Source organism: Phodopus roborovskii, unplaced genomic scaffold (assembly GCF_943737965.1).
Source record: "Phodopus roborovskii unplaced genomic scaffold, PHOROB, whole genome shotgun sequence".
Taxonomy (NCBI): Eukaryota; Metazoa; Chordata; class Mammalia; order Rodentia; family Cricetidae; genus Phodopus; species Phodopus roborovskii.
In genome coordinates, this window is record NW_026126514.1 from 24,160,460 (window position 1) to 24,187,659 (window position 27,200).

Below are 27,200 nucleotides of genomic sequence, written 5' to 3' on the forward strand. Positions count from 1 at the left end.
ATGGGCTTTGGTGATGCACCTGTCTGTGAGTCATTTCTGCTCTGCAAAGCAAGTCTTTACTCAGATTCTCCTAAGTAATCCCAGGTGAACTCAGTGGTTGACCAAGTTGTACTTTGGTGACACTTTGGTAGGTCATGAGCTCCCTACCTGGGGTGAGTATACATGTGTATTGCATCTCCCCGGGAAAAGTTTTATCACACAACCCCCTGACAGGAGGCCGGTGTAATGTCTGGCACATAACATACCTCGATAAATGTCTGAAAGATGATTTTCAGGGAGAAAACGGCTGGGATGTCAGAGTGTGGGAACAAGTAGAGAGACAAGTTGCTTCCAGCTCTCCTTAGATAAAAGATAAGCATGCCATTCAAGTGCCCGATGACAATCACTGCATTCCTGTGTTAAAGCCAGGACTCATATCGGAGAATGAAGGGAGGAAGGGAAGGGGCCAGAAGATAGGAAGGTCAGGGTGCTGGACTCAGCTCTTTGGAGCTCAGAGCTGTCTTTCCCAACTGTGAAAGCTGGTGTCACTTCTTACTTTGATTCACGTTAACACTTCTTTAGATCCAGCTTCCTAATTTTTCTACCCTTGTGACTCCATTTCACAAACTAAGAAATTTTTATATGAGTCTAGGTATATTCGTATATAAAATAGATAAATCATTTTCTGAAGATAAACCATAGAGAAATTAATTTTGAAATCCTTTTGTATACATATAATTTTGGTATTTATCAAAGATATTGTAAAATTTCATACTAAAGAGATGGTTGTGCTTACTTTTTTTTTTTTTTTGAGACAGGATTTCTCTATATTGCTTTGGAACTTGTCCTGGAATTAGCTCTGTAGACCAGGCTAGCCTCGAACTCACAGAGATCGATCTGCCCCTGCCTCCTGAGTACTGGGATTAAAGGAATGCACCACCACTGCCTGGCATGCTTACTTATTTAAAAAATAACTTTTTGGAGGCAGTGTCCTACTATGTAACCTGGGCTAGCCTGGAACTTGCTATGTAGAGCAAGTTAGGCCTTGAACTAAGAGAGATCCACCTGTCTATTCTTCCTAAGTGCAGAAACCAAAGGTGTGTGCCTCCACACAGAAAAAAAAAAATTAACTTTTGGGGATATTGTGCAATGTTTTATTCTTTTGGCTTTTTTGGGGGGCCTACCACCAAATAAATCACACACATACCTGCACACATGTGCACACAGAGCTTATTGTTACTTATGAATGCCTGGTCTTGGCTTGCTTCTTGCCTGCTTTCCTTACTGTAAATTAACCCATCCATCTTTAGCCTCTGGGCTTTTCCTTTTCTATTCCTGTGAACCTTTATTTTCTTTTCACTCCATGGCTCGCTGGGTGGCTGGGCGGTTGGGCACCTTGCTCCTGAAGTCCCTCTCTCTTTGTTCTCTTCCTCAGCTTCCTCATTTCCCCTTCTACTTATCCTCTCTGCCTGCCAGCCCTGCCTATCCTTGCTCCTGCCTCCCTATTGGCCATTCTGCTCTTTATTAGGACCATCAGGTGTTTTAGACAGGCAAAGAATCCCAGCTTCACAGAGTTAAAGAAATGCAGCATAAACAAAAGTCATATACCTAAAAATAATATTCTACCACAGACGGGAAGTGGGGGTGTTCAGACAGCCAAAAGTCACAGAGCCAAAACAACCTTGAGTATCTGATCCACGGGAGTGCTCCATGATGCCTACTTATTTGGTGCTGAGGATCTACCCCTGGGCTCTGTGCATGTTAGGCAAGCGCTCTACAACTGAACTACAACCCCAGCCCCTAAGAGTTTAATTTTGGCTGAATAGTTGTATTTTAGGATATAGAACATCTACTTTTTGCAAAGTGGACCAATATTCTGATGTTATAATCATCATTGTTGAGAATGTCGCTTTGCATGACTAGGTGGAACAAAAAGGCAAATTCATTTAATGATTTAAATTTTTTTCCCTTAATTTTGGTTTTTTTTTTTTTTCTTCCTGAGATAGCGTTTTTCTGTGTAGCCCTGGCAGTCCTAGAACCCACTCTATAGATCAGGCTGGCCTCAAATTCAGAGATCCATCTGCCTGCCTCTGTTTCAAAGTCTTATTTATTTTCAGCCAGCCGATGGTGGCACATGCCTTTAATCCAGCACACAGGAGGCAGAGGCAGGTGAATCTCTTAGTTTGAGGTCAGCCTGGTCTACAGAGCCAGTTCTCGGACAGCCAAGGCTACACAGAGAAACACTGTCTTGAAACACCCCCCAAGTTTTATTTTTTATTTTATGTGTATGAAGGTTTTGCCTGCATGTGTACACATGAACTAAATATGTCCCTTCTGCCCTCAGAGGTCAGAAGAGGGAGCAGTCAGCTTCCCTGGAACTAGAGTTATAGATGATTGTAAGTTGCCATGTGGGTTCTGGGAACTGAACCTGGGTCCTCTGGAAGAGCAGCCAGGGTTCTTAACTGCTGAGCCTTCACTCCAATCCTCCAACCCTCCTCATTTAACTTTTTTTTTTTTTTGGTTTGCTTGTTTGTTTGTTTATTTGTTTGTTTGTTTTAATGAAACTCATGTCAGTTACTCAAACAATAATTTTGTGGTTGTTTTGTTTTGTGGTACTGGGAATTGAACCTATGACCTCACAAATGCCAGGGAAGTGATTTATCACCAAGCTACATCTCCAGTCTTCAAACAGCGATTTTCAAAATTAAACTTTCAAATGCATTAAAATCTAAAGACATACTAAGTTGATACTTTGTGCTGAAAGAGGAGGGTGAGAAAATAGTAAAGATCTCTCTTTTCTAGTTAAACTCATGTTTCTATGAGAGCAGAACACTTCGGAAGAGCCCTGCATTTCATAGCACACAGTCTGTGAGCCGGGTGTGTGGACATGGGCAGTGTGAAGCACTAGTGTGCGTCCACATCTGCTGCGCCGATGTCATACCTTGCCAGGTGTCTCGTGTTGACAGAATCACCTTGGATTCCTTAAAAGTCTAGTTGGTGTCGGCTTACGCCTTTAATCTCAGTGCTCGGGAGGCAGAGGCAGAGGCAGGCGGATCTCTGTGAGTTCGAGGCCAGCCTGGTCTACAGAGCTAGTTCCAGGGCAGGCTCCAAACCACTACAGAGAAACCCTGTTTTGAAAAACAAAACAAAAAAAAAGGGGGGGGGGTCTCATTTAGAATGAGTTTTCCTATGGGGCTTCTCCCACCAGAGCAAGACTGAGTGACAGTGTGACAGTCAGCCATTTCCCAAACGTTCTCCCCTAATCTAAAATACCCACGATTTGACCACACTCAGCTATTAAAAATAATTCAAAAACCTCTTGAGTGGTAAGAAGAGCCTTGAGATAAGCACATACCTTGTTCTTTGAAAAGCAAATACATGCCTTCGGAGTCACTGTAAAACCTTGGGGGTAGGGCTGCAATTGCTTTCTTCCCTCCAGGTACAATAATAAGCAGTCACACAGAAAACACGGTTTGGGAAATCTTTTCTGTTTGTTTTGGAGCGTATTATTTGGTGTGGTTACTCGCTTTGCCCTTGGAGCAAGCAATACCATGTCTTAGCTAAGTGTACAAGTCCCGGTAATCAGGACAGCTGACAAATGGCTACGGGATGCATTGATGGACTGGTAGGTGTGTGGCTGGCTGGTTGGATAGCTGGGTAAGTACCTTCACATATACATAACTATGAACTGAAGTTCCCCCGGAAAGCCACTTCTATTAACTGATGGGGAAGAGGGCAATTTCTGCCTATTCAAATCTCTGACTCGATGTGGCAATAAGGAAACTAAGATATTGTGGTTGGGCTTGGAAACCCAGCGCTTATGATCTAAAATTTAAAAAGAAAACCAGCCAACCAGACAAACAGCAACAACAAGCCACTATTAGCTAGGAACCGCTGCTAAATGCCCTACCAAACTTTTCACTTTCGAACTGAGGTATGGAAACTTTAAATGGATTGCTCAAGGAGGAGAGCTATCAGGATGTAGGGGCGCCTGCCTAGAACCCCAGCTCCTCAAGAATCTGAAGCTGGGGGGGGGCCCACATTCGATGAGGAGAGGTGGAGGGTTTAGCTTGCCTGTCTGAGGCCTTGGATTTGATTCTTACTGAGTGAAAATGAGGACATAACTTCTAGGTGTGGTTGAGGAGAAGGTTTATTATAGACACGAGGAAGAGCATGACCAGAGGCATCTGGAAGGGTCCAGGCTGAAGATGGCCAGCAGAATAGACCATGACAGGAGAGAGGATAGGGCAAGTGGACCGAGAAGGAAGCTGAGGACGAAGACAAGAGCAGAGTGGTGAAAATAGCTGGGTTACATAGGGAGGGGAGGGCGAGTTCAGGGCTGGAGAGGCTGAGAGGAGGGAGCGGGAGTGTGTGTGAGAAATTTTGAGAGGAGCCAGGACTCTGTAACAGGTGTGAGGACGTGGCCGTGGCCGGCTGTCAGTGTTGATCACCTCTGATATGTTAATAGACACCTTAGCCATTCACCTCATAAAGCGAAAACTAAGCTTTGAAAAGAACCCTGTGGAAGTGGGCTTGTGTTCTGAGTCGTTTTGCTTTTTCTTCCCTTCTCCTGAGCTTTGTGACCCTGAGCGTGTGATTCATCCTCCTTTTGTCATTCATTTACCAAGCCCCATGACAAGTGTGTTACTCACTGTTGGGTATGGACAGAGGTGCTCAAACCCCATTGAGACTGGTGTATCTTTCTGGGTCTAATTTGTTGAAGTTTTCTCCCACTACCCCTGCCCTGGCCTAGTAGCTGGCTGTCTGACGTCACAGGTTGGCAGTTTTGGTGGCTGAGAACACAAGATTAGGCTACAGAGAGGACTGGGTTCATAGCTTTGCCCTGCCATCAAGGATCATGTAATGTGAGATACAAGACCTGACCTTCTAGATTCCATGTTTGGTCTCTCTCTCTCATATCCACCCTCCCTCCCTCTCTCTTTCTTTCTATGAGACAAGGTTTCACATAGCCCAAAATGACTGAAAATTCAAGCATGACTTTGAACTTCTGATCCTCCTGTCTCCTACCTCCTCCTCCTGGTGCTGGAATTACAGTCTGGTTTCTGTGGTGCTGGGAATGGGACCCAGAGCCTCTTGCATGATGTAGGCAAATCTAGTAACTGAGCTACATCCATGACCCCAGGCTCTGTCTCATTTTAATATGGTGGAATCCAAGGTTTTCAAGATTGAAAGAGACCCTGGAAATTCTGTAAGGACGAGAGGGAAATAGTCGTCACACGCAGGAGAGTAAGGAGGTTTGACAAAGGCAAGGCGATGACAAGGCAAGGTAGAGCAGCTGACAGCCAAGGATAGGCCAGCCTGTGGGTCTTGTCACTGTGCATGCGGAAATGCTCAGCTATACCATCCACCCCTGTGTTTATCCTCCACTTTCCTAGACAAGCTGCTGACGATCTTAGAGACTCTAGGCGCTGGGCCACAGTTACTCTAGAGGTTATAACCGACTCATGTTTCCTGTATGGTCTGGTGCAGAAACCAAGAAAAGGGTCTGCTGAGTAAGTTTTGTGGGTTTGCAGGCTTGATCACCCAACCATCTCTGTAAAGACAGAGGAGAGAGCCAGGGCTTTCTCACCCACCAGTGAGGAAAACACAGCCCCAATTATAGCCAAGGAGAACTGCCTCCCTCTGCAAGCAGCTGGGCAATTACCTTCTAATTAAGCTCTTGTTCACTGCTTTGGAAGGTACAGTGGAGTCCCTGGAAGACCCGCCCTGCCCTGCTCAGCAAGGTGTTGAAGACTGACAACTGCATGTGAATTGAGGTAGATAGAACTCCTCTGTCTGGTTTACTATAGCAGCCAGATTCACTCCAAAGTCAGGAGGCCTCCACAAGCTTTTGGAGTGGGGGTGGGGTGGTGGGGGTGGGGTGGGGGTGTTGTAAGCCTGTGTGAACATGGACCTGTGTGCACCCACTACATAAATAAATAAATAAATAAATAAATAAATAAATGTAATAAAAATGTTTATGGGGCTGGAGAGATGGCTCAGTAGTGAAAAGCATTACTGCTTTTGCAGAGGGCAGACTTTGGTTCTGGGATCCCACATGGAGAAGCCCACAAACACCTGTAACTCCAGTTCCAAGGGACTCTTACCCCTTTCTTCTGGCCTCTGCAGGTGACTGTACACACACATAATTAAAAAAAGAAAATCCTAATTGAAGAATGGACACACTGAGCCAGGCATGGTGGCAGACACCTTAATCCCAGCATTTAGGAGGCAAAGACAGGTGGATCTCTGATTTCGAGGTCAGCCTGGTCTACAGAGCGAGGTGCAGGCCAGCCAGAGCTACCCGGGGCCTCTGCCTCAAACAAACAAACAAAAAACCCAAAGCAAACAAGTTAAAAACAAACAAAGAATATGCATTCTAAAGCTGGGTATGACGTGCATGCCAGTAGTCCCAGCTCTCAGATAGTCAGTGCGGAGGATCAGGGGCTCAAGGCCAGCCTTGGCTACATGAGACCTATCAAACACCCACAAAACAACAAAAAGAATGCCAGTCTACATCAGCCCTGAACTGGAAATTTTCCAGTAAAGGGAACGGGAGGAGAGGAAGGAGGGGCAACGGTGGTTGGTATGTAAAATAAATAATGTGAAAAAATGGAAAGGATAAAAAAGGAAAGAAATTTTCCAGTGACTCCCATGAATCCCATGCCTGAAAAACTCAGGTGCAGAAGGATCCAGAAGTTACCCCAAACAACTCAAAATACCATTTCATCCCATAGGTCTACCCCAGACGCCTGCTCACTTTGGCACTGGGCAGGGTACAGCTTGTTTATCTATACACAGTCACTAAGACAGAATAGCAGCCCACAGGCCAGAAGTCAGGGAATGAACAGCAAGCTGTGCATAAAGCAAACCTGGCACCTCGAAGACTGAGGTGTGGGTGCCAACTCCCTGTCTCGGGTGCTGTGAGCGCTGACTAGGCCCTTTTATCTACTGATAAGGAAGTGAACATAAGTGGTCTCTAGAAGTGGTTCACACGGGCTCCCTGCTTCTTGAAAAACCGCAAGTGATTGGCAAATGCCTCTGTTACAGACACAAAGACAAACAACTGCATTTCCTTCAGACACCGGTGAGGTGGCAGAGAGCTGTACATGGGACTCTCGTCTTCTCCCTTCCCCCACAGCCTCTTCCCCTTCCTGATGTTGCATTTTCCTGACACCAAGAACAGAGGAAGCAATCAATAAAGGAGGGACCATTTCCCCCCACCCTCCCCAGGCCACAGCCCTATTTAAGAATTAATTATAAACCTTCCTTTTCAATTGTTTTGGGGAAGTTTGGGTTCACAAGGCTTTGAATTACTGTTTTAAGGCACAGAATTCCAGTGGGCCTATAACTTCATACAGCATTTTCTGCTGAGATGTAGCATTGAGTTTGCCCTGCTCCCACTACTGAGCATCCTAAGATGCTGATATGTTGACAGATATTTGTTTGTTTGAGACAGAGTTTCTTCCTATGGCCCTGACTGGCCTCAAACTTATATGACATAAAATTTTACCTGTTTGGCCTGGCAGTGGTGGCACATGCCTTTAATCCCAGCACTGGGGAGGCAGAGGCAGGTGGATCTCTTTGAGTTCAAGGCCAGCTTGGTCTACATAGTGAATTCCAGGACAACCAAGGCTATAGAGAAACCCTGTCTTGAAAAAAAAAATATTACTCATTTAATAATGATAATAAACCCTGATGGTATTTTTTAAATCAATTTATTTTATGTGTGTTTATATATTTTATATTGTATGAATGTCTGTGCACCACATGCACACCTGGTGCCTGTGGAGGCCAGTAGAGGGCGTTAGATCCCCTGGAACTTAGAGTTACAACTGACTGTAAGTCCATGTGGGTGCTGGGACTCAAACCTGGGTCCTCTGGAAGAGTAGCTGGGCTCTTAACCACTGAGCCATCTCTCCAGTCCCCAGTTTACTCATTAAAAATGCACACTCCAGCTGGATGTGAGGGTGCACACTTCAGTCTCAGGGCCTCAACCAGGGAGACCTTGCTGGCTGTTCTTGGTTGTCAATGTGACTATATCTGGAGGAGCTAAAACCTAAAAATGGAGGACACACCTGTAAAAGATTTCTGCTTAACTTAAAGTGGGAAGGGCCACCTCTTTTTATTTATTTTTATTTTTATTTCTGGTTTTCCGAGACAGGCTTTCTCCGTGTAGCCTTTGGGAGGATCCACTTTTAATCTGGATCTTTAAGTAGGAAGACACACCTTAAACCAGATCTTTTGAGCCGGGAAAAGACAAGTCTTTAATCCAGACCTACTCTGGGCCACACTTTGCGGTGGAAGTCTGTATCAGGACATGGAAGAGGGAAACATTTGCTTTTTGCTTGCCCTCACCTTCCCAGCAAGTACACTGATGTCACAGCTCACTTTTTCAGGCTCCCAGCACATATGGAAGACCAGCTGAGACATTTAGCCTCCTGGACTGAGCAACTACTGCATTCCTGGACTTTCTGTTTACAGCTAGTCATTAATGGATTAGCTGTAAGTCATTCCAATAAATCCCCCTTTTATATATAGAAAGAGACTCAGTCTATAAGTTTTTTGACTCTAAAGCAGCAATTCTCAACCTGTGGGTCTTGACCTTTTTGGGGGATCACACAACTCTTTCTCGGGGGTTGCCTAAGACCATCAGAAAATTCAGTTATTCACATTATGACTCATAACACTAACAAAATTACAGTTATGGAGTAGCAACAAAAATAATTTTATAGTTGGGGGTCACCACAACATGAGGAACTGACTGTATTAAAGGGTTGAAGTGTTAGAAAGGTTGAGAGCCATTAATCTAGAGAATCCTAGCTAATAGACAGATGGAGGTAGCTACTTATAAAGGAGGCTGGAGGCTAGAGGGTCCCTTAACCCCAGGAAGCCCAGAGCAGCGTGGATATGGGACTGGTGGCATAAGCCAGCTACTCAGGAAGTCGAGGCAGGAGGATTACTGCCTTAAGTTAGCTCAAGCCTGGCCTGGGTAACTTATCAAGACTCTATCTCAAAATAAAAGCTTGAAGGGTCAGGCATATAGCTCAGTGGACACATACTTGCCTAGTATGCACAAGACTCTAGGTTCAAGCCCCAACACAAACAAATAACAACAATAATGACAACTCCCCTACTCCCCCCCCCCAAAAAAAAAACCCAGCCTGACCCATCTGGTTAAATTCTAACTGAAAATGTACAGTTCTGGCTAGTGTGTATCTCAGTGAGAGAATTCCATGTTTAGCATGGGTGCATTTCTCAACACAAAACTGCAACTCAGCAGTTATAATAACTAATGCAATTGTCACAATGTTTTAGAGTCCTGGACTGGTTATCGGTTCTTCCTCATGTCCTCCAACTTCCTGTTCTGGACAGTTCTCATAAATGGAGCTATACAATATCTGGCCTTTTATGATTGGTTTCTCAGCAATATGTTTTCAAGTTCACCCATGAACTGAAACTTCATTCTATGCCATTCTACATGACATTCTGTTTACCATCAGCAGTTGAGGGCCCTTTGGGTTTTTTCTGTGGGTCTGATAGGAATAATGCTGCTATGATCATTTATGTTCACGGTTATATGTGGACAGGTGTTCTTGTTTCTCTAGGTACATCCCCGGGACTGGAACTGTGGTCATAAGGAAAATCTATGTTTAACCTTTGAAGAATGGCCAGATTGTTCTGCAACTCACATCAGCGATGTGAGAGGGGTACAGTTTCTCACTGTCCCTGAGGACACTCACTGTCACGTGCTTCTGGTTACAGGCATCCTAGTGGATGAAACAGTGTTTCACTGTGTTTTGTTTGCATACCCTTGGCTAATGCTGTTGGCATGGATTTACTGGCCATCTGTATAGCTTCTTTGGGGAGATGTTTATTCAGATCCTTTACACATTAAAAAAAAAAAATGGGTTGTCTCTTTATTGAGTTGTAGGGTTAGTTGTGTGTGTGTGTGTGTGTGTGTGTGTGTGTGTGTGTGTGTGTGTATTACAATGAAGTCCCTTATCATTTGCAGGAAGTTTCTCCCATTCTTTGAACTATCTTTTCATAATCTCTCTCTCTTTCTCTCCTGTGTTTTACTATGTAGTCTTGTCTGTCCTCAAACTGACTATGTAGAGCAGGCTGGCCTTGACCTCCAGAGATCAGCCTGCCTCTGCCTCCAGAGTACTTGGATTAAAGGCCTGTGCCACCATGCTGGCTTCTTTCTTTTTTTAAGACAAGGTCTCACTGTATAGTCCAGACTTGAGATCACTACCATGTCCCAGTCACAGACCCTCCTTCCTATATGTTACCTAAGCAATCTGCTGCAACTTAGACCTTCATTCTTTTAATAGATAAGAGTTTGATGCTGTGAGGTTTTGTTTTCTCCTTTTGTTGTATGCAACAGCAACATACACTTTTTTTGTTTTTGTTTTGTTTTTTGTTTTGTTTTGTTTTTTGCTTGTTTTCTGTGGTTCTGGGCTTTAAACCCAGAGCCCTTTCCATGCTAGGCTCTACCGCACTTTGAGAGACATTACTGAAATTCAGCTCTGAAGGCACTGAGATAATGTGTCTCTTTCAAGAGGGATTTCTTCCATGTTTGGGGATGAATTCTATGTCAGTAGCAGCCAGCCATGGCTCCTCCTCAAAGCAAGGAACACAGCCCCTGGGGACCTATCTCCTGTGTTTACACCCCTCCCTTTCCTGAGGTCCACAATAGAGCAGCTGAAATGACAGTTTGGAAATGTCCTTTATTGTAAAAACTCAAATGGCCATTGTCTCTGGGATTTGAAGTTTTCATTCAGAAGGAGGTGAAGGGATGAGAAATCCTGCACTAGCTCCTCGTGAGTCATCTTGAGTCTCGATTGTTTGGTTTTTCTCACCCATAAACCAGGGAGAGCAGCTCCACTCTCCCATCCTAGTGGAGGGGCTGTGAAGACGGATTAATTTGTATTTGTTAGACACTTAGAGACCTTACATGAAAAGCATTACGGAGACTCAAGGTGTTATTATAGTAATGAGTGGGTTAATAGCAGGGTGACGTGGCTAAAGCAAGAACCGGTGGGAAGCAGAGGCTCAAAGCTGCCAGGGGGCTGCTGCTAGACCATGGTCCCGACATGGACTCTCGGGTTCCGAGGCAGGAAACTCTGTTTTCTCATAAACCCTGGGTTGTCTCATCTGGCTTCAGCATAGCCTTATTGAATGCTTCCTACATAAATGAGATTACAATCTTTTCAGGAAACAGGCATATAAATTAGAAACAACTCGGGGCATCAGAATCAAGTGCTGGAAGGAACAAGTGTCAGGAAGGAAGTGGATGGCGAAGGCACTGCTGAAAAGCCGTCCTCCCTGTTAATGACTCCGATATCTACCACCGGCCAGCTGTATGGCCAAGCCTCAGTTTCTCCTTCTGTAACCGCAATTCTTCTTGTTTAATTCTCAAAGTAAGGCTAACACAATAAACACTCCAGTGTCCACCCCTCAGGCTCTTGTCAGACTACTCTTTGGCCGACAGCATGATCTTGGCCAGACTACTCCATCTTCAGAACCTCAATATTCTTCCTGCAAAATGGGAGCAACTGTACTCTACCTTGTATTCCTACTGTAGTGGCTATAAAGTACAGGGCACTTTCCTAGCTGAGGAGATGTACGTTCAAAAGTCGCGGGGTGGGGGGACGTCTTTGGAAGCTGTAGTTTAAGGTAAGTAGGAAAGGACTGTTAAGATTTAAGAGAAGAAACCAGAAACCCAGGAAAGTGCAAGATGGGAAGGAGGCGGGCATCTCAGTTTTCCATCCCACTCTGTAGTTTTATCTCTACCGTCCCTTTTTGGCAATCTTGGCTCTCACCAGTGCTGTCTTCTAGCCTGCCATTCCTCAGGCCTAATCTGCAGACTAAGTGGGCCTAACTTTCTGGACCCGCCAGGCGGAGCGCCTCCCTCAGTCAGGAGCAAGAATACCAGCTTGTCCACACCTTCCCTCCGCAGGGAGGAATCCCGTTTTAAAGTCACCTGAAAGCCATTTCCTCTCGCTCCGCCCCGCTCCTCCTGTAAATCACTAGGTGCTTGCTTTTCCCTGGAGCAGCATTTTTTATTTTTATTTATTTGTTTTTTTTTAAGGGTAGTGATGGAGGGGATTCTATAAGCCATTTAGGATTCTCACTTGCCTACACCTGGCCTTCTAAATGCTGGTGTTCCTGTTCCAAGGAGCCGGTGTCAACGTCTAACCTGGGAGTCCTACCTCTCCTGTGGTCTCACCCTGGGCTCCCACCCTCCTCCTGGTGGGTGTTGGGGCAGTCTCTAAGATCTTTACCTGCTGGAAGATTTATGCTTAGTGTAGCGTAGTAACGCACACCTATAATTGCAGCACTCTGAAGGAGCGCCCACAGTTCGGAGCTAGCCTGGGCTAAAAAGCGTGGCGCTGCTTCAAATCAAAAAGTAAAAACAATAATTAGGGCGAGGTGGTACACACTAGTTATCCTAGCACTCGGCAGGTAGAGGCAGGAGAACCATTACGTTCAAAATCACCCTCGCCAGTCTCTGCTAATTGAGATCCTGCTTAAAAAACAAACCAGCAAACACAAAGATGTGTGTTCTTGCCCAAAACCTTACTCGTCCATATTCTATGCCCTTGTGTACCTTCACCTCCCATCCTCCACTTTCCCAGCGCAGCCTCTTGTTGATACCCAGATCACATTCCAAATGGGGTCCTGTCTCTCAGGTTCTTCAATCTTCTTTTCTCACTAACAGTCCCTCCCCCCTCCCTGGGTGCCCCACCAAGCCCCAAGTTATGCGCTTCTTATCTCTCCTCAGAAGGCAAGATTTTTACCACTGTAAAGGTGCCACCGAGACCTAGTTTCGGTGAGGAATTCGAGACTCTGACTCAGCGGTCCTGGTGACCTGCTCTAGTAGGGCCAGGACGTCCTTTTCCCATCTAGCCAGCTGTTTCACCTGGGAAAGCCCAGGGGGCTGAGCCAGGTATCCTTCCTAGTCTGGAGGTTTGGGCCCTTTCGGCGGCGTGAGATCAGGTTGGGGACACTAGGGTAACCCACCCCACCACGTGCGTCTTGGGATCCTGGAGCTCCAGGTGGCGGGGATAGGGGGTGGCCAGCGGGGCCCACACGGCCGGCCGCGCGCGTTAATCATTAGCCACGCGGACGGCTGCCTCTAGCCCGAGCCCCAGCTCGCTCGCCGCGCCAGGAAGGTTCCCGGGCCCCCAGAGAGCCGCCAATTGCTGGATCGCAGCCGCGAGCTCAGTCTCCACCCACTGGAAACATTCCTGGTCCGCCCCTCCCTGGCTCTCTCCCTCCTTCCCTCCCTCAATCCCTCCCTCCCGCTGCAGCCTGGGCTCGGTTCTGCCGCAACTTCCTGCGGAGGGCTGGGGAGCCGTGCGCGTTTTGCGGACCCCCGAAGTCCGGTGCTTGCAGCGGGGCGAGGTTGGGACCGCGGAGCGGCCAGCCGTGGGCGGGAGTGGCCTGCGGTTCCAGCCGCTTCCGAGAGCGACTTTCAAACTCGCGCCCGCTTCGCGGCGCCACCTGGGCAGCCCCGCGCGCTCTGTGCGTCGCGAGCCGGCGGGGCGGCCACCGCTCGGTGAGTGTCCCCGGGTTTGCCCCTCTCCCTTTGCCCATGCGCGATTGGCGGCACTCTTCGGGGGTCCCAGGCTAGCCTTCTGTGGGATGAGGACCTGGCCCAGGGTTTCCTCGGACACACGCTGAGGAGGCTGGAGCGCGGGAAGGTCGTAAGGGGAGTCACTTTTTGTCCCCACCCCGGAAACCAAAGCAGCATAGGTGGCTTCGCAGAGTTTGAAATCCGGGCAGCCCTCGACGTTTTCTCCACCTCAGTATGCTTGTGTGCACTGGCGTCAGGGGTTTAGTGCTTGTTCGGGACTGTGGGCCCTTCTAGAAGAACTCGCTTCTGGTCCCCGCGAGCCCAGAAGTAGGTACTCAGCCTGTTCCGGGTTGGTGCCACACCGTGCTTGCTCCTGGGAATCTCAGCTGCCTATCTAGGCTGATTAGAGTGGGTGTCAGAAACAGAGTGTCCAGGACCTGCAAGCCTAGAGCCCCTCGCTGGGTGCCCCGAACAACCTAGCCGTCCCACTCCTTCAACTGATTTGGTTTTTTGCACCCTCTGCTCAGAGACCTTCAGTTTGGGAAGCTTTGACAAGGCTTGCAAGCTTCAGTTGTTCAAGCTGCTTCAGTGGCAACGTTTATTCTGGAACTACTTTTGAAAACAAAGGGGCAAAAAAAAAAAAAAAAACAAAAAAACCGGAATGAGCAATGTAATGGTTGTAGGGTGGAGAAAAGCGGCTTTGTGGGGTGGTGCTAAAGACTGAGTAAGAGTATCCGTTTCAGAGTCCATCACTAAACTCTTGGTAGATGTGGGGGGTATTAGGCTTCTCTGAGCCCCCCCCCCCAGAACCTACCGGCTCCGTGGCACCTTAGAGTCTTGGGGTTCCCAGTCTCCCAAGCTGTGCCTCTTCACGCATTCCAGTCACGTGGTCCTTGCTCAAGAAATAATTAGCGTGGAGTATAATGACAGTCCTGAGAGGGAGAAGATGCTTCCTGCTGTGTCTGGCCTTCTGGAGAAGCTCCTTTGCAATCCTCCCTTTGCTAGACTGGAATCTTGGGTCATGAAAGCTCAGCATCAAAACCTAGGGACTAAACGCCAGAAAGTCAACTGTTCTGTTACTACTATTATTCCTGTGTGGTATTGGGCTCACTGGATGGCTCACAGACCCCACCTCCCGTTTGTACACATACTTGCTGCTTCTACTGGCCCTCCCTTTCCAGACTTACCCGCGGGGTGCTGGGGATTGGGGACGAAGTGGGGGCGGTCCTCCCCCTTCCACTTGGTCTGTCGTGTTAGAGTAGCTCTGGGGCTTTTCTGTTCAACCAGGAGGGAGGGAGGGCCACTGGCCTGAGAGTCCAGTGGGTTTTTGCCAGAGGTTTTAACGCTGGCCCTGTTGCCTTACACTGGAGAGCAACAGTGTTTGAGGCATTTTGAGTACACCACTCACCTGTGACCAGGTTCCCCCTCCCCCTTCCCGGTTTTCTTATCTTTTCTGACTCAGTTCCCATACAGAGGACCTGCTTTTCTTTATAGGGGATGTAGTAATGACCAGAAGAAGGTGCCCGTGTGGGAAGTGCCCCATAAATTCCTATTTAAAAAAAAAAAGAAATGCAGTGTAGTAGGGGGCCTTTAAGTGTTTGCTGGAATTCCCCATGTGTAACACAGGAGATGTTGGACACCAGGAGCCAGTGGTGGCAGCTTACTCTCTGGCTTGTACTATCTTAGTCTCAGAGTAAACATTGGCCTTACCAACCCTGCTACTATCTCAGGGTCACTGTGTTTACACCCGAACAGGCCAAAGGCCATGGCCTGAGAGATGACTGGACCTGGGCAGGGATAAAGTGTGGGTCCCAGATGTAAGGCCTGCCTCCCTACTCCCTCTCCACTCTCAGAGCCCCGTGCAGGCTGTGGTCCTGAGGCTGCGACCAGCCCTGGAGGTTGATTGTCCTCTGTTTGTTGGGGGGTGGAGGGGACTGTGGTGATGGGGGTGTCACTTTTGCAGCTGTGCTGAAGGCTGACTTCAGTCCAGCCATCCTGGGCTGTCTCTCTGACCCAGACCACTGCCTGTCCCGCCTCTCTGGCCAGCTGCGTGTCCACAGGCCTTTGTTCAAGGGCTGTAGCATGCCTTTCTCGTTACCCTTCTCCCCCAGTTTCTAGAAGCTCCAGGGCAGGGGGTTTGGAAGCTAGGAATTACTACTGACAGTGAAAAAACTCAGGAGGGGTCTCTAGGGTCGACAGATCTGGCAGACTTATCCTGGGACCTCCGACTCTCCCCTGTATATATACTCTCTTATCTTCCCTCCTTACATCCGAGCATCTTATATCTACTTTATGTATTCATCCATTATTATTTAACATCCTCTATGTGAGAATACCGGGCAGCTGGGACACAGCAGTGAACAAAGTATGGTTTTTAGCAATTGTTGACCTGGTGGAGCTGAATTCTACTGGGGGCAGCTGGCAGAAAACAAGATGGGTCATTGGACAAGCCTTACAGTTAGCAGGAAAGAATGACAGGGAAAGTCAGTGTGAGTTGTCATGGAAGGGAGGGAATGACAGTTGTTCCCTAAGGAAAGGGCTTTGGAGTCCATCCGCAGGGGAGATATTTTCTGTGCACTCTGGACATCTGTCTCTTGAGACCCAGGTCAGCATTCCGATGTGGCATTTAGGAGGGTTTGGAGTTGGACGGACCTGGATTGAAATCTCAGTTTGACAACTTCCTAGCCCTGCAGCCATCTGTTGACTCAATTCCTTTGAGTCTGTTTCTCACCTGTAAAGCGGAGTTAGTCATCGTGCCTACCACTTGTGACATCGTGAGAATGAACAATGAGATAAATGTCTGCAATGCTTAGGGAACCCCACAGAGCTATGCAGTCAACTCTTTCTCTGTCTGAATTCTGCAGAGGTAGCTGCTGATATTTCCTGCCAGTGCTCCGACTCTGCATGAGAAAGCTGTGCATTTGCATTTTAAGTACTGGAAAGGGGTAGGGAATTCAAAAAAAGGGCAGCTAGAAAGCTTGAGTCAATCTAGTTCAGAGTCCTTCTCTGCTACCCTGGATTCAGCTGGTTGGGATGTGTGCTGGCCATTGTCCCTCAGATAGACTGGGTGACCCAGGGCAACCCTGGCTTGCCTCGCTCTGGGATCCCCCTGCGTCCAGTCAGCTGGTGGACCCCACCTTTGTCACTTGGCCTCAGTCCTGAAGGCTCTCCATCCTTCATCTTCATTCTCTGCATAGATGCTTTACACTGGGGGTGGGGCTGTATCAAGAACAAGGGGAAGGGGAGGGTGTACACTGAGCAGGCTCTCCAAGGAGGATGTGCAAAGATGACAGGCAGTCTGATAGCAGGTCTGAGGCACCCTGCAAAGACTTTTGCTAAGGGCTCTCCAGAGACCAGAATGAGCTACAAATGGGAGTCTTCCTACCACGAGGGTCCTGTGGATCAAACTTAGTCCATCAGTCTTGGTGGAAAATACCTTTGTCCACTGAGCCATTTGGTTGGCCCAGAAATTAGCAGAGCCTTGTGGTGTTGCCTAGACTGGCTTCTCTTTCCTGGGCCCTAACAATCTCAACTCGGAGAATTGCAAATCCAAACTGTCTCCTCCCAACCCACGTGACAGTCTCTTCCCCTCTCTGCTAGAGCCACCATCCTCCTCCAAAGGGGTTTAATCTGCAATGCTGTTGCCAAAGCTTGTGGCCAGCGGTTTCCTGGGGGCCCTGCTCCTGTGCAGGAAGTGAAAGATGCCCTGTGCAGGGGCCAGGCCTAGGGAAGGGCTTGTCAGCCAGACCACTCCTTGCAGGCTGCTGCAAGCAGGCACAGGCAAGCAAGCACAGGCCCGCCCTGTGATGAAGAAACTTTGGGAGACTGTTAGTTTGTATAGAGGAAGTTAGAAAGAGGTCCCTGTGTACCTCGAGCATGTTTGTGACTTAAGTACACGAAAGGAAGAAAACTGGGTCCGGGCATCAGTGGGAGGCTACCCTGGAGATGCTAACCACTCTGATGTCCGGGGACCAGCACGGCTTGCTAACTGATTTGTTGGGTTCTTTTCTCCCTTTGAAACAGGGTCTGACTGACCCAGAACTCCCCCCCACCCCCCACCCCAGACAGTGATCTCCTTGCCTCTGCTTCCCAAGCACTGAGATTGGTGCCATTATGCCTGGCCTTGTTGGCTTGTTTTGATTAAAAGTTCTCTGAGAGCAGGAATAGGGCTTCATTCATCCTTGTTCTCATACAGAGCACAGAGGAGCACAAAGCCCAATCAATCTCTAGGGCAGAGTGGGCTGGTGCTGGGCTGGGCTGGGCTCGTGCTGGGGTTCCACCCGAGAGGAATCCTGGCTTGGTGGTCTGGTCTGCTCCAGTACTGTGGGAAGAGTGCAGGCATGGAGTCCACACTGGATGAGCGGTTGCCATCTGAGAAAGCAAATTAAAAGGAGACCAATATCCTGATAGCTGTTTTGGCTGGCACTTGGTGAGAATGCTTGTATTTAATATCAAGGACTAGAAAGACTCTATTCCATGCTGAACATCCTCAATGATAGCTGTTTTGGCTGGCACTTGGTGAGAATGCTTGTATTTAATGTCAAGGGCTAGGAAGACTCCTATTCCATGCTGAACAGCCTCAAGGGCTGAACATAGAAACTGAATAGGGTTCTGGAAGGAACCGGGTACTGCAGCCTTTTTAGAAACAGTGAGAATCCTAGGAATTTCTCTGACTGCTGGAGTCTGAGTTGAGATGGGAGAGAGGAATGTAAGAAAAAGACTTAAGGGAAAAATAAAGTCACATTTTCTTCTATGTATTCGGTGTGTGTGTGTGTGTGTGTGTGTGTGTGTGTGTGTGTGTGTGTGTGTGTTCAGAGGACAGCTTGTGGGAGTTCTTTCTACCATGTAGGACACAGGAATTGAACTCAAGTTGTTAGTTTGGTGGCAGGTGTCCTTAGCCACTAAGATGTCAGTGCTTGTTTTCCTGTTGATCCCAAGAGGGTATCCTGCTCTATCTTTGTAGATGAATTTGGCAGGTACTAGAGCTGCTTGAAAACTGATGTATTTTAAAATTGACTTTGTTCTTTTATCCCGAGCTAACATGGGACCTCCACATATGACTGAGGGTAACCTTGAGCTTCAGGCCTTTCTCAACTTCCAGACTGCCTGATTACAGGCACCTATGCAATGCTAGGGATTGAACACTGGGCTATCTATGCTAGGCAAACACTCTACTGACTGACTTACAACTCTGGCTCTCCTACCCTTTTTTTAAAATTTTTGAGACAGTATGTTTCTATGTAGTCAAGATGGCTTTTGTTTATTTAGTTAATTTTGGTTTTTCGAGACAGGGTTTCTCTGTGTAGCCTTGGAGCCTGTCTTGAAATTTGTTCTGTAGAGCAGGCTGGCTTGAACTCACAGAGATCCTCCTGCCTCTGCCCCCTGAGTGCTGGTACTAAAGGCATGCACCATCAACATAGGACTGACTTTTATTTTTTTAAAGCCTGTACCTAGAGAGATGGCTCCGTGGTTAAGAGCACTGCCTGTTCACCCAGAGGACATGGGCTTGTTTTCTATTTGGTGGCTAGCAATTGTATATAATTCCAGTTACAGGTGATCTGACAACCTCTTCTAGTCTCCACAGACACTGCACACAGTTGTATATGAAGGTAGAACACCTATACATATATGATAGAAATAAATAACCCTTTTTTTAAAAGCTCATAGCTTTTACTTTCAAGGCTATGACGATATCACTCCCTTTCTCTCTGTCTCTCTCTGTCTCTCTCTCTCTCGTGTGTGTGTGTGTGTGTGTGTGTGTGTGTGTGTGTGTGTAAACCAGAGGCTTGAGCAACAGATGACGAATATTTATTAAAGGGAAGGGAAGGGGAGCTAGTGTTCTTGCAGTCTCTGTGTAGCTCATTGCTGCATCCCCAATGCCTGTATATGGTAGGATTACAAAAGAAAATACTTGTCAAGTAAGCTTTATGCTACTGTGTGGTAGATCTTAGGAATGGAGTTTTCGTGTTCACTTTTGTTTGTGTTTCTCTAATCCCCAGTCTGGCCTTGAATTTACAATCTTCCTGTCTCATCCTCCAAGTGTTGGGATTACAGATGTGAGCCACCAGGCCTGGTTTACAAATGATCTGTTCTTGTCCTAAAGTAAGTGATCAGGACATAAGATTCCAGTTTTAACCTGCCCGGGCAAGGCAGTGATGCAGGCAGCCTGGTATTCTTGGAGCTTGTAAAGTGTAAAGGTACCTGCAGTCACTGGGACCCACATTCCCAGGTCTGCTCCACAGTTTACCACCATGCAAATTGGGCCAGAAGAGGACAGCAGGGTGTGCTTACAGCTTTGAATATATGTCCCATAATATCCCAGCTGGGTGGCAGCCTCCCTCTCAATCTGACTCATCTGCACATAGTCAAGAAGGGCATACAGCCAGAGGTAGAGGTGCCTATGAAATCCACATCAGCCTCCTCGGAGCCTGTTTAACTTCTCTCCCATAACCTGTATCTTGTGTCTGAGCCCATTGCAGATAGGTAGCAGCAGCTGTGAGGAAGCCAGAATAGAAGGGAAAACAACTGTGGAGCAGCGAGCTGGCAACGAAAGCGGGCTGAAACAGAAACACCAGGAAAAGCCCGTCCTAGCGGAAGGATCCAGGGTCATTTGTTTGCAGGGAATGGTTTGACACACCTTCCTCCTGGGGATCATCAGTGAGATGATGGACGCTTGGCTAGCAGCTGTGACCCTGACTCATGAAGAAAAGGCGAAGCTATGCACCCTTCACTGCGTTTGGGGGAGGCAAGGGAGTGTAAAACCCCGTTTTAAAGATTCTAGTCAGGTTGGCTGGGATCTTAAGAGATGTTGAGAACTGGGCAGGGATCTCACACTCCCAAGTCCTGTCAAGGTCTGGTGAATTGCCCAGGATCTCTGCTGACACTTAGCAAAGATAAAATTTGAACTTTCCTTATCCTTTATTTATTTATTTACTTTTTTTTTTTTTTTTTTTTTTTTTTTGTGGTATTGGAAATGAGCCCAGGGTCTTCTGCTTGCTTGCTGTGAAAGCTATCCATCTCAGCCACACCCCAACTCAGGATTTGAACTTCCTAACGGCTCCAGAGCCATGTGCTCTTAGCCCTCTCCCAGTGTTTTGAAACCACAGGTGTGGTGTTTTGGACTGTTCTCTGTCCTGTCTTATGGGGCTGAGCCGGGGTTTGGGTTACAGTGGAGTTGGGATGGGTTCTCACGTAATTCAGTTCCACAAAATAGATTGCCAGATACCCCGGGGTGGTGCTTGCCTCTGTCAGGACAAAGAATGCTTCCCAAGCATCTTCTGTGCCTAGTAGTGTGTGTGTGTGTGTGTGTGTGTGTGTGTGTAGTGTGTGTGTGTGTGTGTGTGTGTGTGTGTGTGTGTGTGTGTGTGTGTGTGTCCCCAGAAAATGACAGGGAGGAGCTACCCTCTTACCTATCCCCCTGGGATTTGCTCCTTCGTTTGGGTTCTGAGCTCTGCTGAGGATGCTGAACTTTGTGGTCGTGGTGCCTAATGATCCTGGATATTAAGTTTTCATATTTATCATTTATTTATATTAAGTTTTCACACCATTTATTTATTTATTTATTCATCCATCCATTTATTTATTTATTTATTTATTTATTGGGCCAGGGTTTCTCTGTGTAGCCTTGGCTGTCCTGGAATTCACTCTGTAGACCAAGCTGGCCTTGAACTCACAGAGATCTGCCTGCCTCTGCCTCCCAAGTGTTGGGATCAAAGGTGTGCACCACCACTGCCTAGCTATTTGTTTCATTTCTTGTAGGAATAAAATGTTACAGGTTCCACCCCCTATGCCCCCATTTTAAATGTACCTGGAGTGCATTTCCCCATCGCTGGTTTTTGGCCCTGGCAGGACAAGAGAGCTTTAGCATGTGTTCTGATGCCTAAGCTTCATTCTGGGGTGCAGTTGTGGTCACCTTGTAATGCAGGAATGATTTTATTTTTTACAGAACACCAGCCAGCATCCCTCCATTGGTTACTGGATTGTTATACCCACTGGCTTGTCTTTAATGTTTTCCTTCTTTATTTTTTAGTTTCACTGAGATATATTTCATATTTATTAAAACACCGTAGCTGCCAGGCATTGGTGGCACACACCTTTAATTCCAGCACTTGGGAGGCAGAGGCAGGCGGATCTCTGTGAGTTTGAGACCAGCCTGGTCTACAAGAGCGAGTTTCAGGACAGCCTCCAAAGCTACAGAGAAATCCTGTCTCGGAAAACCAAAAAAAAAAAACCAACCAAAACAAAACCAAAAAACCAAACACCCATACATATTGTGTATAGTTTATTGTTTTTTAGCATAGACACAGAGTTGTGCAATCATTGCTGTCCAATTTTATAACATTTTTCTTACTCCCAAGGAAAGACCTGTTCCCATTAGCAAGCAGTTCCCATTTTCACTGGCTCCCAGGTTCAGACAGCCACTGAAATATTCTGTTTCTTTAGAGTTGCCTATTCTGGACATGTTACATAAATGGAGTTAAATACTGTCTTTCTTTATGACAGGCTTCCTTTGCTGGACCTAAGGTTTTTACTTCATCAGTGTCTCCTAACATGTACCATGTTGTAGAAAGCGATTCTTCTTTTTTTTTTTTTTAATTTTTTATTTTTTGCTAAATAATTTGGTAGCCTGTCAGTGGTGATACACACATTTAATCCCAGCACTTGGGAGTCAGAGGCAAGTGAATCTCTGTGAGTTTGAGGCCAGCCTGGTCTACAGAGTGAGTTCCAGGACAGCCTCCAAAGCTATATTTTGTTCACTTACTTACCACATGATGGATATTTCTCTCCCTCTGTCTGTTCCTCCATCCCTTCCTCCCTCCCTCTCTCCCTTTCTTCGGCACAGGGTTTTTCTGTGTAGCCCTGGCAAGAACCACCACACTCAGTATCATCTTAGGTTAAGGGGGCTTTAGAAAACATTTATTTGTGAGGCTGTTTCAGCTTTTTAGCGATTATGAGTAGAGCTGTTGCATGGGGCCATAGCTTAATAATACTTGCCTAGCTGCACAAGGCCCCTGGGTTTGACCCCTAGCATTGCCAATAAGTAAATAAAGTTTAAAAGTGAGTAATGCTGCTGTGAACATTAGGTTATGTAATGTGTAAACATTTTGGTGTGGGCATATGTTAATGATTTACCTAAGAGGATTGTTGGGTCTTATGGTAACCTAGTGTTTAAAAAAAATATTTGTGTATGAGTGTGCATATGTGTAGTATGTGTGCATGTTCGTGTGTGAGCGTGTGGAGGTCAGACAGCAACCTTGGATGTGGTTCTCTGTCTCTGACCTTGCTTAAGAAAAGGGTCCCTTGTTCGCTGCTGTGCACTGAGTTAGCCGCCCCATGAGTTCCTGGAGATTCACCTGCCTCTGCTTCTCTGTGACCTGCTTTCTCTAACAAGACCCCACCAATTACACTGAATTATCTTGTTAAAATCCCACCGACTGTAAGTGAAGTTTTATTTCTGTCCTCTACTCTGTTCTTTTGACGTATGTGTTCTTGTATGAGGGTAGTGCAGTCCTGATGGCTGTGCTTTGGAGTGGGCGGGGATCGGGAGAGCCAAATCTGCAGCTACGTTTTGTCAGCAGTTGCCAGAGAAGAGAACTGCCATTTTTAACAGTGTGAAGTGCTCGGTATGGATAGACTATGAATGATGTGCTTTAATTTATTTTCTTCTTTTGAGATAGGGTTTAGCCTTGGCTGTCCTGGAACTCACACTGTAGATCATGGCTGGTCTTCAACTCAGAGAGATCCGCCTGCCTCTGCCTCCCGTGTGCTGGATCTCACAGGGTGTGCCACCACTGTCCAGCTCTTTAATTTCTTTCAATAGTATTTTAGTTTCTATCAGTGTATCAGTCTTGTATTTTTTTCTTTTTTCTTTTTTTTTTTTTTTTTTGAGACAAGGTCTCTCCACAAAGCTCTGGCTGTTCTGGCACGCACTATGTAGACCAGGATGGCCTTGAACTCACAGAGAACTTGCTTCTGGGATTAAAGGTGTGCAATCCCCCCCCCCTTATTTAAAAGACATTTGTTTATGGGGCTGGAGATATGGCTCAGTGGTTAAGAGACTTGACTGACTGCTCTTCCAGATGTCCTGAGTTAAAATTCCAGCATCCACATGGAAGCTCACAACCATCTCTAACTGTAGCCCTTGGGATCCAGTGCCCTCTTTTGGTGTGGATACATGCAGACACAATACCCATACACTTAAAATATGTACACTGATAAATCTAAACATTGTTTATTGGGCTGCTTGAGGTCAGAGGGCAACCTGCAGTTCACTCCTTCCAGGGCCCAGGGACTGGACTCTGATGGTCAATCAGGTGTGCCCCGCACCTGTGTGATAGCACAGAAAACCATAATTGAATAATTTGGGAAGTGTTGGTTCTTTTCCTTTTTTTTTTTTATGTTTATGAATAATGGTATTGTTTCTTTAAATATTTGCCATAATTTACCATTGAAGCAAGTCCTCAAGAGTCCTGGGCTTTCATTTTAATTTTTCAGTTTATAAATTGCTGTCTTGTCAGATTTTGTTCCCTCCTGGACCATTCAGTAGTTTGTGTTATTCTAGTATTTGCATTGTTTGTGCTATTTTATTCACTGATTGCCATAGAGGAGTTGCCCATAATTTCCTATAATCTTTTCTGTCTTCTTTTTGTTTTTATTTTATTTTTTAGACAGGGTTTCACTGTAGACTTGGCTGGCCTAGAATTTATTCTGTGGGACAGACTGGCTTTATTTACTTTTTACACTTATTGATATTTATTTGTGTGTGTGTTGGGAGATTATGTTCATGCTCTGGCCTGTATGTAGAATTCTGAAAACAACTTCTACGAGTTGGTTCTTCTGGAACTTTGTGGGTCCCAGAAATAAGTCAGGTCATCAGGCTTAGCAGAAAATTGCCTTTACTCAGGGAGCCATCTAGCCAGCTCCTTGCAGCCACGGGACACAGACAGACACTTCAAAGTAAGATATTTGATTGTATTTACTGGTGATGAGTAGGTCTGGGCTTGCATTGCCTGGAAGTGGATGGTTGAGGTGGGGTAGAGGAAAAGATTAGCAGCTTTGCCTGTCTGGCTGCTGTTTACTGTGTATGTCTGAACAGTCATCTTAGACACCTCGCCCCACCCCTCTACCTAACAAAGGCCCCATCCACCAGTCACACTATTCCTGTGTTGTTTTCCTCTGCTCGGCACTTAGTGCTACCCTGCAATATGTCAACTGTTTACTGGTGTGGCCATCTATCCACTGTCACCTCAGTTCTTCAAGAAGCAGCGTTGTGTTGCTCATGTTGCTATACTCTCTGCACCTAGCATATGATTTCCACTGTGTTCAAATGTGAGTGATCCTCCGCCTTTGCTGGGGGGACTGAGTCCTGGGCCTCCCACAAGCCAGGCCAGCATTCTACTACTGGGAAACCTCGATTCTTGTAGCATCAGCTGGGTTGAGTATGGCCAGGCAGCCGGCAAGTGAGCTACACCCCCACCCCGAACTCCCAAGTCTGTATCTGTGTTTCTGCAAGTAGGACACCTCTTCCCTTCCACCAGTCACCCACAGAATACCATCTCTCTCCACATCAGCCACCTTCTGACTCCTTACAGTTGCCAGCCAGCACAGTAGTCAACACCTGGGGACACAAACCTGGAAGACCCGGACTTGCCATCTGTGCTTGTGAGTGGGGTATAGAGGCAGGACACTCACGGAAAGCTTGACCCTCACCGAGTGCAGAGCATGTAGCAGAAGAACGGTACTGTGCACTTGCTCTCAGCTGTCTTCTGCTGCTCTCCCAAGTGATTTCTTTCTGGAAGCATCTGCGGGTGAGCTAGGAATTCCCAGGTGACTCTGTTTGGGCCTCTTTCTGAGGTTGTCACACTGTGTGGGAACTTTCCCCCAACAAAATGTTAACTTTTAAAAGGAGCAATAAACAAACAAACAAACAAACAAACAAGGTACCACAAGGGCACCTGAGGGATGGCCCACCAGGATTCCTTTCTGGCTCCCCGCTCCTGGGTCCTGAGTGTGAGGAGGGGGAGGTGTGTGCTGCTTGTGAATGAGTTGCACAGAGATCTGGATTCCAACAAACCCTGGCTTCCCACTTTCCTAGCTGCATGGCCTTGAGTGGGGGTGTGTTGTGAAACTGCATAGAAATATGTCAGAGCAGTGCCTGGTACACCCTCATAAAACGTTGCCTGAGATTTTAGCTTGTTATCTGGGAACAGTTTGTGCCTCAGTTTTCCTATCGGCAAAGCAGGGATAATATTGGTGTCAGCTGTCTCACCTTCCAACTTGCTCTTGTGCGGATGGAAGGGTTAATCGCCTCAGGCTGTAAGGGCCTGAGTGGGGGGAGGTGTCCCATAAATGGAGCTTTGTTGAGCTGGTGACTGATCTGGCTTTGTTTGATTCTTCAGCGTTTGACTTCCTGCATTTAGTGTCCCACGTGCTTAGTCTCTGGAGATACTTGTGGTCCTCAGCTGCATGGTGCTTACCCCCTGGGGCGGTGGCCTGTCAGGAACATGCTGAGTTGCGGTGGGAAGCTACTTTTCCATGGTGGGCCCCCCCCCCCCCAGCAATCAGGAATGAGCGATGCAGCAAGCATGACCCACACGCGGAACTGGTTGTGAATAGGACATTTATTGACGAGGTTCCACAGGAAGCAGCGGGCACTTTAATTGCCGAGGCTGTTGGTGGCAGTTTGCTGCTTGCCCAGTCCGAGCCTGTTAACCGCTGGGCTGCCGTGCTCCAGAGACAATGCAACTCCCCAACCCCTGGCCACCTTCTCAGTACTCCTCTTTGTGTTGGGATGGGAGCCCTTTTGAGGAAAGCGGTAGGTACCCTCTGGGACCAGGCCAAGGGGATTCAGGTGGGGTGCAGGTGGGACTCAGGTACCCTAAAGCCTTGCCTGGCAGCCTCTGGGGTTGCATGAACAGCAACAAGTTTGGGGCACAAGGCGGAGTCTCCCCTGAGGTTCAGAAATGGAGGACCATACCTGGTTCGGGTGTAGATGAGTGGCCTCTACTTACCTTGCTCTGGTTTGGTCATGTGCCTGGGAAACGGGCAGACAATGCTGCGGCTTTTGGAGTGCTTTCCTGGGGATTTCAGAAGCCTCTGTAAACACTCACGGTTGGGTGGCTGGATCTTGGGTGATCCCACTGCTCACATACCCCTACACAGAACGTGCATACCAGGCAAACGTGATCTCTCCCTTCTTCCTGAAGCTTCCTTTTCCCAGAATCCATGGGGAGGTGGTTTGTTTTGGATGAAATCAAGTGGCACCATTAGTAGAGGAGGTAAAAAGTGGGTCCTAGATACCCTAATGGGTGCCAGGCTGGATGGGGCCAGCATCTACCATTCGTGTAGCTCTGGGCAGCAGGTGCAGGGAGCCAGCGTGGAGCTTTGTGTGGGATTCACTGTTTCCGTCACATGTGTGTGGAGACCTCCCTCTTCGTGGAGTAGACTGCCCCTGGGGCTGTGCCTCTCCTTGCCCTGTGTACAGTGTGTCCTCTGAGGATTGGTGACAGGTGAGGGAACTGTCGAAATTCTGGTCTTTGTGTGTGTCTGTGTGTGTGTGTGTGTGTGTGTGTGTGTGTGTGTGTGTGTGTGTGTGTGTCTGTGTGTGCTCTTAACTGAGGGAGAAGGCTCCTCTCTTCCC

General features: G+C 47.2%; 1 protein-coding gene across 4 annotated transcripts in view; it reads left to right on the top strand.

The window, feature by feature from the left end:
• The first annotated feature begins 13,265 nt into the window (after positions 1-13,265).
• Plekhg3 (pleckstrin homology and RhoGEF domain containing G3) overlaps positions 13,266-27,200 on the top strand; it is a 41,784-nt gene continuing 27,849 nt past the window's right edge. For 3 of the 4 annotated variants that reach the window (XM_051196015.1, XM_051196017.1, XM_051196018.1), the window contains exon 1: positions 26,213-26,375. In XM_051196015.1, coding sequence (XP_051051972.1) covers positions 26,352-26,375 — 24 coding nt within the window. In that variant the 5' untranslated portion in view covers positions 26,213-26,351. Of the gene's footprint in view, positions 13,544-26,212; positions 26,376-27,200 lie in introns of those variants that run through there. The other variant, XM_051196016.1, reaches the window with a different exon arrangement.